Source organism: Diachasmimorpha longicaudata, chromosome 14 (assembly GCF_034640455.1).
Source record: "Diachasmimorpha longicaudata isolate KC_UGA_2023 chromosome 14, iyDiaLong2, whole genome shotgun sequence".
Lineage (NCBI taxonomy): Eukaryota > Metazoa > Arthropoda > Insecta > Hymenoptera > Braconidae > Diachasmimorpha > Diachasmimorpha longicaudata.
Window position 1 is genome coordinate 5,262,305 of NC_087238.1, and position 12,952 is coordinate 5,275,256.

The 12,952-nt window shown below is 40.8% G+C and overlaps 1 protein-coding gene across 1 annotated transcript in view; it reads left to right on the forward strand.

The window, feature by feature from the left end:
- The window catches only part of LOC135169333 (opioid-binding protein/cell adhesion molecule homolog), a 45,661-nt gene that overhangs the window by 22,420 nt on the left and 10,289 nt on the right, over positions 1-12,952 (forward strand). Inside the window, exon 2 of the mRNA XM_064134239.1 lies at positions 6,813-6,910. Within this exon, the coding sequence (XP_063990309.1) occupies positions 6,813-6,910 (98 nt within the window). The remainder of the gene's footprint in view (positions 1-6,812; positions 6,911-12,952) is intronic.

The window sequence follows — 12,952 nt, forward strand, 5'->3', positions numbered from 1 at the left end:
TTGAGGGTTCTGGAGATGCGAGAAAATCGTTATTTTAAATTCCAAATATTAGATATTCGACGATCGATAGGAGTCTGTCATTTATCACTATCGAATACAAGAAAAGCAAAGTTAAGTGGAGATATTCCACGTGATTGAACAAACGAATGGAAAGAATAATCAACGAGTTTAATGGCTCCACCATTTCCCCAGTGGCACTAATTTTACGTGACTCTCGTGTACCAGAATCACCAAAGTGGTAGACTCTGTACACCTCCACGAGGTTTTCTGCATCGATTAACAATTAGTCACCATTACCATTAATCCAGAAAAAGCCCTCTGCGGGTGGGAATAAGCGAATGCAAAAGAGAGGTGCACGAAGGCTCGGTCAATGGGAAAACTAACACAGGAAAAAGAAAGTTAAAATTTTTCTCGTGGTACAATCATACACAGGCGTGCGTTCCATAACGGGGTAAATCTTCCCCCCATTTATCGGGTAATTTAATCGCTCTGGAATAATAAATAACGTGGTTTCTCCTGTGAACAATCACCCACGGACCCACCCTCCGTTCATCTCAAAATTTTATTGTGTAAATTGGGGCAAATATATTGAGGGAATCCAGTTTTATCAACCCCATTGGGTATTCAACGTGTGTGTAGTGTCAATATTGGGGAGGAATTGAGAACATGTGAGACTAGTCAGCTGATGTTAGTTCATTGAATTTATTGACAGTGGGAAATACGAGTTTTTTCGCACCTGACATTTAGACTGAAATCTCCCCTGAGTTATTCCCCAAAATCTGATTTTTTTCCTGGAAAAATCCACCCCCAGTCTCGACGGTACAAGAAATTCGTTGCAAACTTGGGCACTTGCTTTCTCCCCTGGAAACATTCTCCCATCGGGTGCAGAAATACTTGAATCCACCCGAGAAGGTTCTCACCTTTCATGTACACATTCTTAAAAGACGAGATTACTACCCCCTCGTTTCCTTTTATGCCCTCCATTACCTGCCTCTGGTATCCCACCCTGACGCTAGTTCAGAAACTCCGGTGATTCCGGGAATCCCTCTGTGTTTAATTTTCTCGTTACATACCTCAGGATCTTTGAAGTCTCCACTCGTAATATCGCTTCATTAGAAATTATTGAAGTGCATCAATTTGGAAATCATCAGGGGTTTGATGATATTTGTTCTCTCGCAATTGAGAAGTTCAAACAGGTTTTGTGGGTTTTCTGCTCCAGGAGAGTTCATCATGCTTCGACTTCCATCAAAATGTGCTCACACTCACGATGAACCCCGGTTTCACATAATTAAATGCCTCTCGACTAGTGCAAAGATAATAATTTCTGCAAATGGAGGTTAAAAAAAACATTGAGACCTTCGACAGTGAAGTTAAAGGACTCGACGATGATGTGCACGTCAACAATATCCGTCGTTCGTGAGTAATTAATCGAGTTGGATGAGCTGCTCTGACTCTGAAAAATAAACTTCAATTTTACTCTTCATCAGGAATTTGGAATAACAAAAGTTACATTAACAATTGGATTGTTCATTTCCATCTCATCTATATGACTTTTTTATTCATTTTCCTCACAGCGAATCCATCCAGGACATTCGATCCTAGTTTTTCCATCTCCAGGGAAAATCGATGGCTGTGATGGGGGAGAAGGAGGCGCCCAAAAAGCAATTAAAATAAATTTTAAGTGACACTTTTCGGTTATTGGAAAGCTTCGTGAACAAAAAGACATGACAGTTTGTTTGACTTTGGATTTGTCTCCTCTGCATTTTTTTCGATATATCTCGCTCGCTATAAATTTCTTCACCAAGTTGTCGGATTCTCCCGAAAAAAAAGAGATTTATCGTATGTCAAGACGGAGCGACTCGCTCTATCGGGCTCAGCACATTTTCACAATCGCGAATATTCGCGAGAATTTTTATTCCCTTTTGAGTACGAAATATTCAGGAGGTACGACAAATATTTGAATATCACGAGTGACAATCTGTCTACTTCCTGTCGAGCAGTAACTCCCGATTCCGCAAGAACAAGTGGGAAGAAATGAATTTTTGGGATCAGGACTTGTGAAAAAATTATTCTCCAGGAATTTTCCTGGTTCCAGACCAAAAATTCGGGAACAACAAGAGGAAAACACCGGTATCAAATGGTACAGTAAGTTTTAATGAACTTTTCCGCACCCAAATAATTAATACAATTCAAAAACGAAAATCATTTTGAGACACTCTAGCGTTATTTCGAATCAATAAATGGACAAAGCGATGATAAATGTCACACCAGATGTTGATACCCCGTCAGTCGTCTCAACTTCTCCGTGAAAGGTCCTGATAATGATGCCTTCATAACCCCTGACATTGTCCTGATGAGACACGCATTAGACCAGTCGAACACAACCCCAGAGTGTACCAATTTCAATTACCCCAACGGCCGTTGGCCTCCGGTGTTATTAGTCCACCCCACACGCTCCCCTTCACGATATTCGCAAACATCAACTCACCTTCCAATTTGCTCATAATACTCACAACACACGCGATGAACTGACCGATCAACGGAGTAAGATATCATTCAGTCTATTGTCTCAGCCCTCGTGAAACAACAATTCATTTCACTTGTCGTTGTCATACATCGAATACTTTTTCCACTCGATGCATTTTAACTCCTTTTTTTTCTCCATCGATTTTGAGCTGTGCATGCTGGGTAAAACCATTGTCTAGTGCTTTTGAAAGCTGTCGGAACATATCCGGGACATTGGAAACGTGACTGCTAGAGCTGACACCACTCGCGAATACAAAAGAATGGCCACCGTCAGCTCAGCAATTTTTTTCCCTACGATATTTATGTTTACACTCAACTGGAGTAATTAAATAAGGCCCAGGGAATAAATCGATTGATTTCATTCAGTCATTGATAAACATTTGCACTAGATGAATGTTATTGCAGTTCAACGAAATATCAGATCATTCATGGAGCCTCTGATAGATGAAATACGACGACTGCGATTGAATTCGTTTACTGACTTCTGCGTACAAATCATGGAACAATCGTATATTCTCTGCGTATTGCAATTACGAGTCCCAACCACGAACCTCCCCCCTCCCCCCCTTTCCCACCGTTAGGACCTTCTGCGCCGATGGTTATTCAGGTGAAGTATCGATTTTTCCTGGTCCAACTATCTATGGATTTTTCTCCGTTCAGTAATCTCCAACGAAATTGAATTCATAAAACTGTCGGGGTTAATGTGCCCTATTATTTTTCAACAGTTGGTACTATTTGTCTATGACTCGTTTTTCATTTTATTTTACTTCGAATGACTGGACTAAAGCTCATAAAAAATGTTAAAATTCCTCACCATCGATCCTCTCGTTACTTCATTACCGTCAAATTCAGGAACAATACAGCTCCCTGACGCGGGAGGGTGGGGTGCCCTCCACCCTCCAGAAATGCTTTGCAACCACGCTGTCATTAACAAGTCAATATGCATAAGCCCACCATCCAGCTTTGATCACTTGTGAGGTGTCGCTCACACAATTAAGCCACCACTGAAAGTATCAAATATCGATACCCGGGGTGAGCTGAATGAAGCCTGCTTCCATGTTCGCATCGCTAAGTTGAGGGTAGAAGAGCTTGAGGGACAGCTTTCAACAGTCGAAAGCGAGCCACGTAAAAGCCCTCGTTCCGGGTGAATGGAGGTACGAAAAAAAAAAAAATGTAATAAAAAATGTGATCAATTTGAGATAAAATAGGAGGGAAGCTTTATCGATTCTTCGGGGATTTTTTCCTGCTTTTGGTGGAGCTTTTTACCACTCGTCGAAAGCATTGTAATCGTTTAAACTTGAGGTGTGAATTTTGTTCATTTAATTAGTAGATGATAGACGAAATTATATGCAAAATAGCTGAGTATCGGGATTTTCTATTGAATTGCGGTGATATCCTGGATCGTATCCTGGAAATTCTCGTTCTCGTATTAATTTGATGGGTTCTGATGATGTACAGCAACGTCTTGAATCCGTTGAATTTCAACGCTAATCACAATCCCTGATTTGCATAGTTAGGGGATGGTAATTTGTGCGCGTACTCCTTCAAGACAAATACGTGATAGTGATTAATATACCATCAGATATGAGGATTGAGTGAGGGGATGGGAGACTCGAGACCTCCATTCGCCCTCAGGAGTCGTCCGGAATGAGAGCCAATTGTTTTTTAATGACGAAGTTTTAAGGTGCAAAATTGACACAGAATTTGCATTCTGATTGCTATCAAGACAGCAGGATTATCGTGTCTTATTGTCATAATCATTTCCAGCTGATTGGAGCAATGATCGCACTTGCTGTATCTCCGAGAGAGACGCATGAATTAACAATTGTGCAATCAAGTGTTAACTATACTATCGTAATTGGAAGCACTCGACATGCGATTATCATATTCATGAGGGGCTACGGGATGCCAACACTTTAAAATTGCTATCGTTTATCGTTGCTTTGTGGAAATGGTCGAGTTGAGTTTAAATTGGAGAACGATGCGGACAGAAAATGATGAATTAATAAAAAAAATTATTAGGAAAAAAAATTAGGAAAAATCAGGAAATGTTCGTTAACATTTTTTTCATGAAATAAATTATCGCAATGCAGTAATAATCCGTAAAATTAACACAACCTCAGCAGTGCAAAGCTTCTGAGTAAAATACCATACGCTATCAGATTGCGAGTAGCACATCCATCACTCGGTTTCTATGATTCAACGGGATTCAAATAAAATCTGATTCCAAATAATATGACAATCGATTTACGAGGGATATAGGACAGAAGCTGTTGGGCAAACATTGTACCGCGACCATCTGAAATTTATGAGAGTCCATCTGCAAATACTCGCACTATTGACTAAAATGGAAATGAGCGGAGATTGGAGTGCACCCGTGACGATAATTCCGTAATGCTCTAATTGATTCATTGATATTATTATTCCATATAAAATCACATAAATCCTGTACTACATCTATTGATTGTTTTAAGTACATCCGGTCACAGGTACGAAATGCAAATTAATTCAGTGTACAAATAGCTGTTTGTTCGGTGGATAATGGTCGTTTCGTGTACTTATTCCACTCGTTTAATGGTTTTTCATTTTGTTCCTTTTCCAAAATTGCGTCAATTCTTGAACTTCGAGGAGTCAGAAGTTTGGAGCCAACTTCAGATTGAAGTTTCGTGCTTTCTTGAACATCTCAGTGACCCGAAATTCAGACGAATCAATTAAAACGACGATGGAGAGATGACAAGATGAGTAATCAGTACTAAATCGTTAATAATTACCGATCTAAATGGTAGAAGTTATGAATCAGTTATTTTTGGCGGAGTCGGTAGCCCAAGAAAGTTCTGAAGAGCTGATGAATGAGAATGGCTTTTCGGAGGAACTAATCGTGAATTCATTTCAATATTTCAGTCGGAGAAGAATAAATTACTCGCGATAAATCCGCAGAAATTACTGCTCGCGGTTAATTTTCAATCAGGTTGAATCCCGGAAATCCTGGATTTCAAAATATACCAGTTACGTTGTAAAGCGATGGCAGATGTGTTATTCGATATTCCCGAGCATTCAAAACACTCGTGTACATATGCTGTATATGCACCAGTACCCTGTAACTCGATAATTCAGCGTGCCGTTACAGCACGACGATACAACCCCGAGATCGATGATGGAACAAGCCAGGAACAATCCCTCTGGTTCATCGCCTATGGCCCACGCCCAAAAACCCTCTTCAACGATTATCATGTTGTGACAACCCTCACTGATAAAGTCCGACACTAATCGAGATTCCAATCTCGAAGTAATTAAAAAATTTTAAATCATCCCTGAGCAGTCGAACCCGCCCTCTGAGTATTTTATATTCCAGTCGAAAAATCCACAAAAATAAATTTTGAGTAAAAATTTGGGCATTAGGGCATTTGGGCCCTAGAAAAATGAGACTTGAGATGATAATTTTTATGATAAAACTGCCCTTCATCCCTTGTTTCACCCCCTGAACTCTAATTTTTATGATAAAATTAACCTTCGTCCCTCGTTTCACCCCCTCAATGTCTAATTTTTACCTAAAATTTCTCCCCGTGCACATATAGTTCCTTCACGACAGCCCAGCCACCCTTATGAAGGTCTGATCAAGGCACCACTTCCAGAGTTTTCATGGACAGTGCACCACAGCAAATCGGCCATCACTTCGGTACCTCCGAAGACCAAAGAACGTCTTCTTTCCTGGTACAATAAAAACGAACCAAAAAGAAACTGGGAAAATTTCAAAGGGCATAAAACCACTGGGAGAACCCTCCCCAAGACTCTTATTGTGTCCCCATGTAGTAGTGCACACGTTAATCCGGACGTTGGTGTGCGAAATGAAGGTTTCCATGAGGTAGAGGTGAAAGAGAGGTATGTCTGACAGGGTTGTGCACCGCAGATAAGCACGAATCCCAATTACATGGTATCCGAGGAAAGGGGTTGCCTGAGCGGATCATGGATTATTGACTCCACTTCGATTACCTTTACCGTTCCTCCACTGCCGAGGGGATGACGCCCCATCGCCGATTTTGGATTAATTAATTTAAATGATTCACTTCCACGATTCAGTCGGTCGCACTCAGCCCTCCGGTCGGCTCCACCATTTGTTAATAATTAACAAATCATTTGTGATGACTTAACGGTTCCATCAAGACCCTTCGACTCGTCATTTACCCCATCAAACGGATATAAAATCATAATTATTATGTCGACTGTTTATCATTATCCCACGTGAAATATATACATGTGTATGTAACATCCCCCTTTGACTGTTGCAGAAGGACCAACTTTCGTTCGCGCTATAGTAAATGTAACAGCCCCAGTGGGAAGAGACGCTGTGCTTGAATGTATAGTGGAGCACCTCTCAAACTACAAGGTAACGTCAAACTATCATATCTACCCCCTTTCACTTTTGGACTACCCTGCGAGACATTTGACATGAAGTTTGTAATTCAACTGTGAATTCAGTTTAACCCTAAAAAGGCCTTGAGTGCTGGGCTATTCAGTAATCTCCTAAAATCGTTAACGAAGTTTGGAAACACCGTAATCACTATCTCAATGGTAATGTTCATCAGCCGACTGTAACATACATCTCAGAGTGTATTTTCATTTTGTTGACCTATTCTCCTAATGCGGAGTGTTTCCATTTCTTTTACAACGTTTTTTCAGTTTTTTTTACAATGTATGTTGCCTTGTTATCTCAGTAACCTTTCAGGAGAACTGCGCTCTCCGCATCTCCCATAAAACGTTTACAATAGACTCGGCTTCGTTTGAATTATAGATCCAGTAGTCAAAGGGAGTGTTTTTATATCTTTTTAAAGAATAAAAATACCCAGCAGGAAATACTTTGCCCTGTTATCGGGCGCATCAGGACTGCATTGAAAATGTATCAACCGAGAAAATAATACCGCATTCGTGAGATCAAAAACAGAATCTGTTGGGTAAAAATACATGAGTTGAATTGGTTGAAATGATGGATATTGACGTACTGTTGATATTTCGGTCACAATGACCCACTAAATATCACGAGAATGTGAAATAAAAATATTTTGTTTCACTGATTTCAATTCTATTGTTGCGAAGCGAAGGATTGAAACGTGATTTCCATCAGAAGCTCTGAGCTTTCAGTAAAATCGATGCAGTTATCCACGTAATACTTGAAACGCTCCAAAAAATTTATTCAAATCATTTGTGAATTTACACAAAAGACTGGACTAATAGAATTGAATAAATAAATTGAATCGAAGTTGTGTCACACCTTCGTCTTAAAACCGGAAGTCTTGAAGAAAACGTTGGGGAAACAGAAGGAATACGAGTTGCTATAAAGACAGAACAGATGAATTAAAATATGTTATGGTGTATCATGACCCGTAGAAATTCCCCGAAATGTCATTGGGCGAATATAATCCGGTGTAACAGGGGTGGGTGGGGGTGGGTGGGTGGTGTGTGAGCGGGGGTGCGCGGGTGGGGTTGCGGGGGAATTCAAGAACAGAGTGCTTAGAATGCAGCTTTTCATAGTCCATCTACTTTCATATCAGATGTTACGGGAGCTTGGGGAGAGCTTCAACGTTTGTCGGGGTGAGTTGGTGATTGTCGTCAGAGGGCCTTAACGCCTCCTGTATTCCAAGAAATTGAGGGGTTGGTATGTCCTATAGCTTGGATTAAGCACGTAAGTTTAAGCTCGAATTATCGGATAGCAGAGATAATGGGTGAACACGGCCGTCAATTTTATGGAGAAGTGGATTAAGTGGAGAAGTTTTATTTTAGTCGGACGAGTGGGGAATTTATTTATTTATTAGTTTCGAGTGGACATTGTTGTGGTGGACTTCGACGAACTTGATCCTGTTTGTTTAGCATTTCTTAGACTTCCGGGGCATCGTATCGTTCCATTGTGGTGGATAATGGTGGGTCGGGGGTTGTTGGGGTGAAATGTTTGGGAATTGTTGCGGAATTGACGCGGGAAATTGTTGATTTTGATTATTTTGAGTTATTGGACTATTAGAAGGATCTTCTAGAGCTCTCAGGAGCAATATTACTTTGTCAATAAGTTGGATGTTAAGTGTTTTGCATCGACAAACATATCAGTATCGCAAAGTTGAAAGTAGCGTTATGAACATAACATCAGAGTAACCCATAAACTTGAGGGAAAACACGTGGTACAACTGATATTTTCTTCTCCTTTCACCCGTTCGTCAGGCGTTATTTCCACGATAAAGCTATGGTAAACTTTGTTTTCCTAGTAACACTACTGTGGAAAGGGGCTGCAGAGTGAAAATACTCATTCTCCTATTCCGCCCTTTTCTCACCGCTGTCATTTCACTCTGCGCCATTCGAAAACCAGTTACTTCTGACTACTATATACAATTTTCAAGGAAGTTAACGGCAGAGTTGGAGGACGATGGAGGAAGTGGCAGTGTCAGCAGGCGGAACTTTTCTACAAATATTTATTCAGCTCTTTGGTGATCTGAAATCACTGGGATATTAAATTCAAACAAATCGGCGCTTTCAACATTCTTTCCAGATGATAAAATGAGTTCCATTAACGCGTGGAGCATTGAATTTATTGAATTTATCACGTTGAACACGACCGTCAATTTTATGGAAAAAGTGGATTAAGTGGAAAAGTTTTATTTTAGTCGGACGAATGGATTATTCGAATGACATTATGGTACTGTGGAGTACGCGAGGACAATTTTAATGTTCAATAATTTACGAAGGGATCGATTTAACTAACTCAACATTTTCTTATTATCATTTTTATATTCTGAACCTCATATGGCAACATCAAAAGTTAATTACGCTCAATCGATATTTTATGGCAGACTGTTAATGACATCGTAGAAATAAAGATTTCTCTAGTCTCCGATGCAATCGATTTTATTTCCATCAATTAAATTTCACAACTTCACGTGATGAGGGTTTCAAACTCCGACTTTATCAATATTACTTCTAATCAGAATTCATCAACTATCTACTGCAGACGAGAGCCTATATTTTATTTTATTAACCGCCCAGCGGGTCGAGGGATGCGGAAAAAAGTTGAACCGAGCAACTCGACAGAGGAAAGAAAAACCATTCTGACAGAGAAAGTTAGCGCTTAATTTGAAAGTTCACCGTGGGCTGTCGCATAAGTCTTCGTTTCCCGTGTGCTGCTGTGAGAACATCCCCCGTGGCACAACATCAGAGATCGTGTTAGTCCTGGTACCCTTTTCAACTCCTGAACTTTTTTGTTGACAAAGATATCGAGACGATGCAGATGCCAAAATGACATCCCAATGAATTTAATTCATTTTAATCTTCATCTTCCGTCTGCATTTGAATTCAAATGCGACGACGTCTGACGACTAATTCACTTTACAATATTAAACATCCTTCCCCGACGAAAATAAATTGATTACGAATTCTCGTCGTCTCTGTATCCAGAGACAGCCCTCAGGCGACGCAGAGAAGAATTTTAAAAATATAAAAAGTGGATAAAAAATGGAAACAATGAATGGGAATTTCGAACGGAACAGGCGCCATTAACGGAATTCTTTTATCAGTGGATGGATTTTATGGAGTAGCCCATTTCAACACATTAACTCAATTATTCCCCTCCCTCAATTCACCGCATTCGGTTGATAAATCCCATAATCCTAACGATACCTAATACCATCAACCAAATATTACGCGTGGATGTCAATTATTATTGAACGATTCGATCGATAATGCAGGGAGCGTTACAATACAGGAGCCAGAGAGCCTCTCACCGAGTGGAATAATCACCCGACGGATGCTGGGGAATGAAAAACGAGTTTGAAGGGCTGTCACGGGAATATATCCTCGAGGCTGGTTTTAATCCACTCAATGGCATATATTGACCTCTGCAATGACCGTTCGAAATCAACAGGATAATTTAAAAAATCATAATATTTATGGAGTCGTCAGAATGAAGGGGGAAGCCGAACTTTACAATATCATCGGTGTTGGTCACACCAATGGAACCACGCGATAAAAATTATCCCTTTTTCTCTACGTGTAATCACTCGAGCTTTTCCCTTCAAAGCTCACGTTTTATTTTTTAACAGAATTTAAAAGCCTCGGAGTTTGTAATTTCACTCGCTCCAGCCGGTCCGGGATTTTCCAGAATACCGCATTATTTATTAAAAACTTGGGAAAACCGGATGGGTTGAATTTTTCGGCCTGTCAATACTTCAGTCTTGATAAACAGTTGCCATGCCCTGGTCTCACCCTATATATTATATAATAAACCCGAACTCGTTGGTTGCACAATGCGGGGTGGATTGAAGGGGTCGTTTAGTTGGACGTGCTTCACACCACCGTCATGCTGAACGGAAGCACCATCTGGGTCACGATTGACGCTGGGAATAAACTCCAGTGGCGTATCCCAGGGTATAGAACACTCGCGTCAATGTGACGGGAGAGAAAGGCCCAAATGATTGACGCGGGTGGTAAGATCTGTCGCCTAATGAAATTTGCAAATTTCTAATCAAAGTCGGATATCAACCATTGGGATTCAGTGCAGATTCGTCGATTCACAGATCCAGGGATTCCAGGGATTTTCGGAGAGAAAAAAAAATTAATTCGGGTGCATTATGATTATTAACTCCTCTCGCCTAATTAGGAATGCATACTTTTGGGTCAGTGAGTTGTTAGAGGCGTGCAGGAGACCGTTAGAACCGCAGGGAGGGGTGAAACTTGAGACTTTTATTTTTCAAGCTGACTATCATGAGAATTACCCTGTGCAAATTCTCCAGGATTTTCCTTCCGTTGCACTACTTCCTGGGATCCTCGGGAGGTGACGCCTTTGGTCTTCGAATTACAAGCTAAGTTTGCACAATCGCTCAGGCGGAGGGTCCTCGGGAAGTCTCGTATATGTATCCAGGGACGAAGTGCCTTAAAGTGGCTGACGGAGACCCGGAACGATTCCCGTTCAATCACTGGGGGGTAGTGATGTATATTCCAAGAAATTCACCCTCGCAGATTGCAAAATTCTAGTTGTTAAAACTATTAATCCAACCGGAAAATATCACGTTTCATAGTTGACACATTTTAACATAAACGATTGGCAGTTAAAGTTTGTCAACCAATTTTTTATCAGTTCCATCATCCCCCAGTATAATAGCCTCACCCCCTGGAGCTGTCACGAACCACTAGTTTAATTCTAATCTGACTTATCCATTCGAAATCATAACCTGGGAATAACGACTTTCTCTCGCTCCCATTCTCCTCCCTAAAAAACCTATTCACAATTCTCCATCAAAACAATAGCACGACAGCGCACCCCCGGGTGACGAAAATTCTCATTTACCATTACCATTGTCTGTCTATCACTCTCATTCCAACCAATTATCAGTGTAATCTCGAGGAAATGGCAAGTTGCCCTGGAGCAATTTAACAACTAAATTCCTCAGCGTTTCAATTTATTTATCGATAAAGGCACCTCTCACCTGGATCTCCTGTACCATAACCATCTCCACAGGCATAATATATAGTACACTAAGTCTCGATGGCCCTCGCACAAGCAAAATTACCGATCAATTGCCTGCGGCCTTTCTCACTAACAATGCGACAATAATTAATCCTCCCACTATTTAATTTTTTTCCCATTAATCTTCGCCTTTTTATTCCACTCATTTTGTACCACACGTCAGACATTTCCTTTGACAACATTCAGGAAAATAATTTTGCTTTGGGAAATTGGAAGTTCACTTGAGTGTGGTGCAAATGCACCTAGTAATCATGTGAACAATTAAATCGTGTGTGTGTACACACTACAAAGTGCATCTCACAAGGCTTTAGGTAGAGAAACCGGATGAACGGGGTTGCGTCAGTCGCGAATATGTCACGATGAATCTACTGATGCTACAGGTATACACTTTGTGCTTTGTTGTTAAAGTAGCAAAACCGCTCTAGCGATGAAACATGAAAGTGCCGACTATTTTTTAAAACATCGCTCTCGTACCTCCGCAACCCACAATTTCCAGCTCTGACCAGAATTTCAATAAATAAAAATTCGTAAAACCCCCATTTTCGTATTTTTTCATCCCCAAAACCAGATGGATAAACTATTAATCGAATAAGGGGGCAGGTAATGAGTCGTAATTAATTTGGGATCATTTTATAGTTTTCCAATCCCCGAAATCTGAATTCAAACCTCGCAGGGTAATAACCCAGACCCAGATGACGTGTGACGCGTGATGATTGTCATCTGGGCGTTAAGGAGCCCCAGGTACTGCCTTTGTAACGTCTGGAAATGCACTGGAGTCCTGTGTACTATCGACCAGGTTGTCTCTGATGCACGTATTCCAACTAGAGCCCAGAGGGATTCACCAGCACCGCCCAGGAACGTTTACCAACGAACCGTCGATTTTCCCTACCCTTATTCCAACCACCCACCGATTCCTAAAACGCCTGT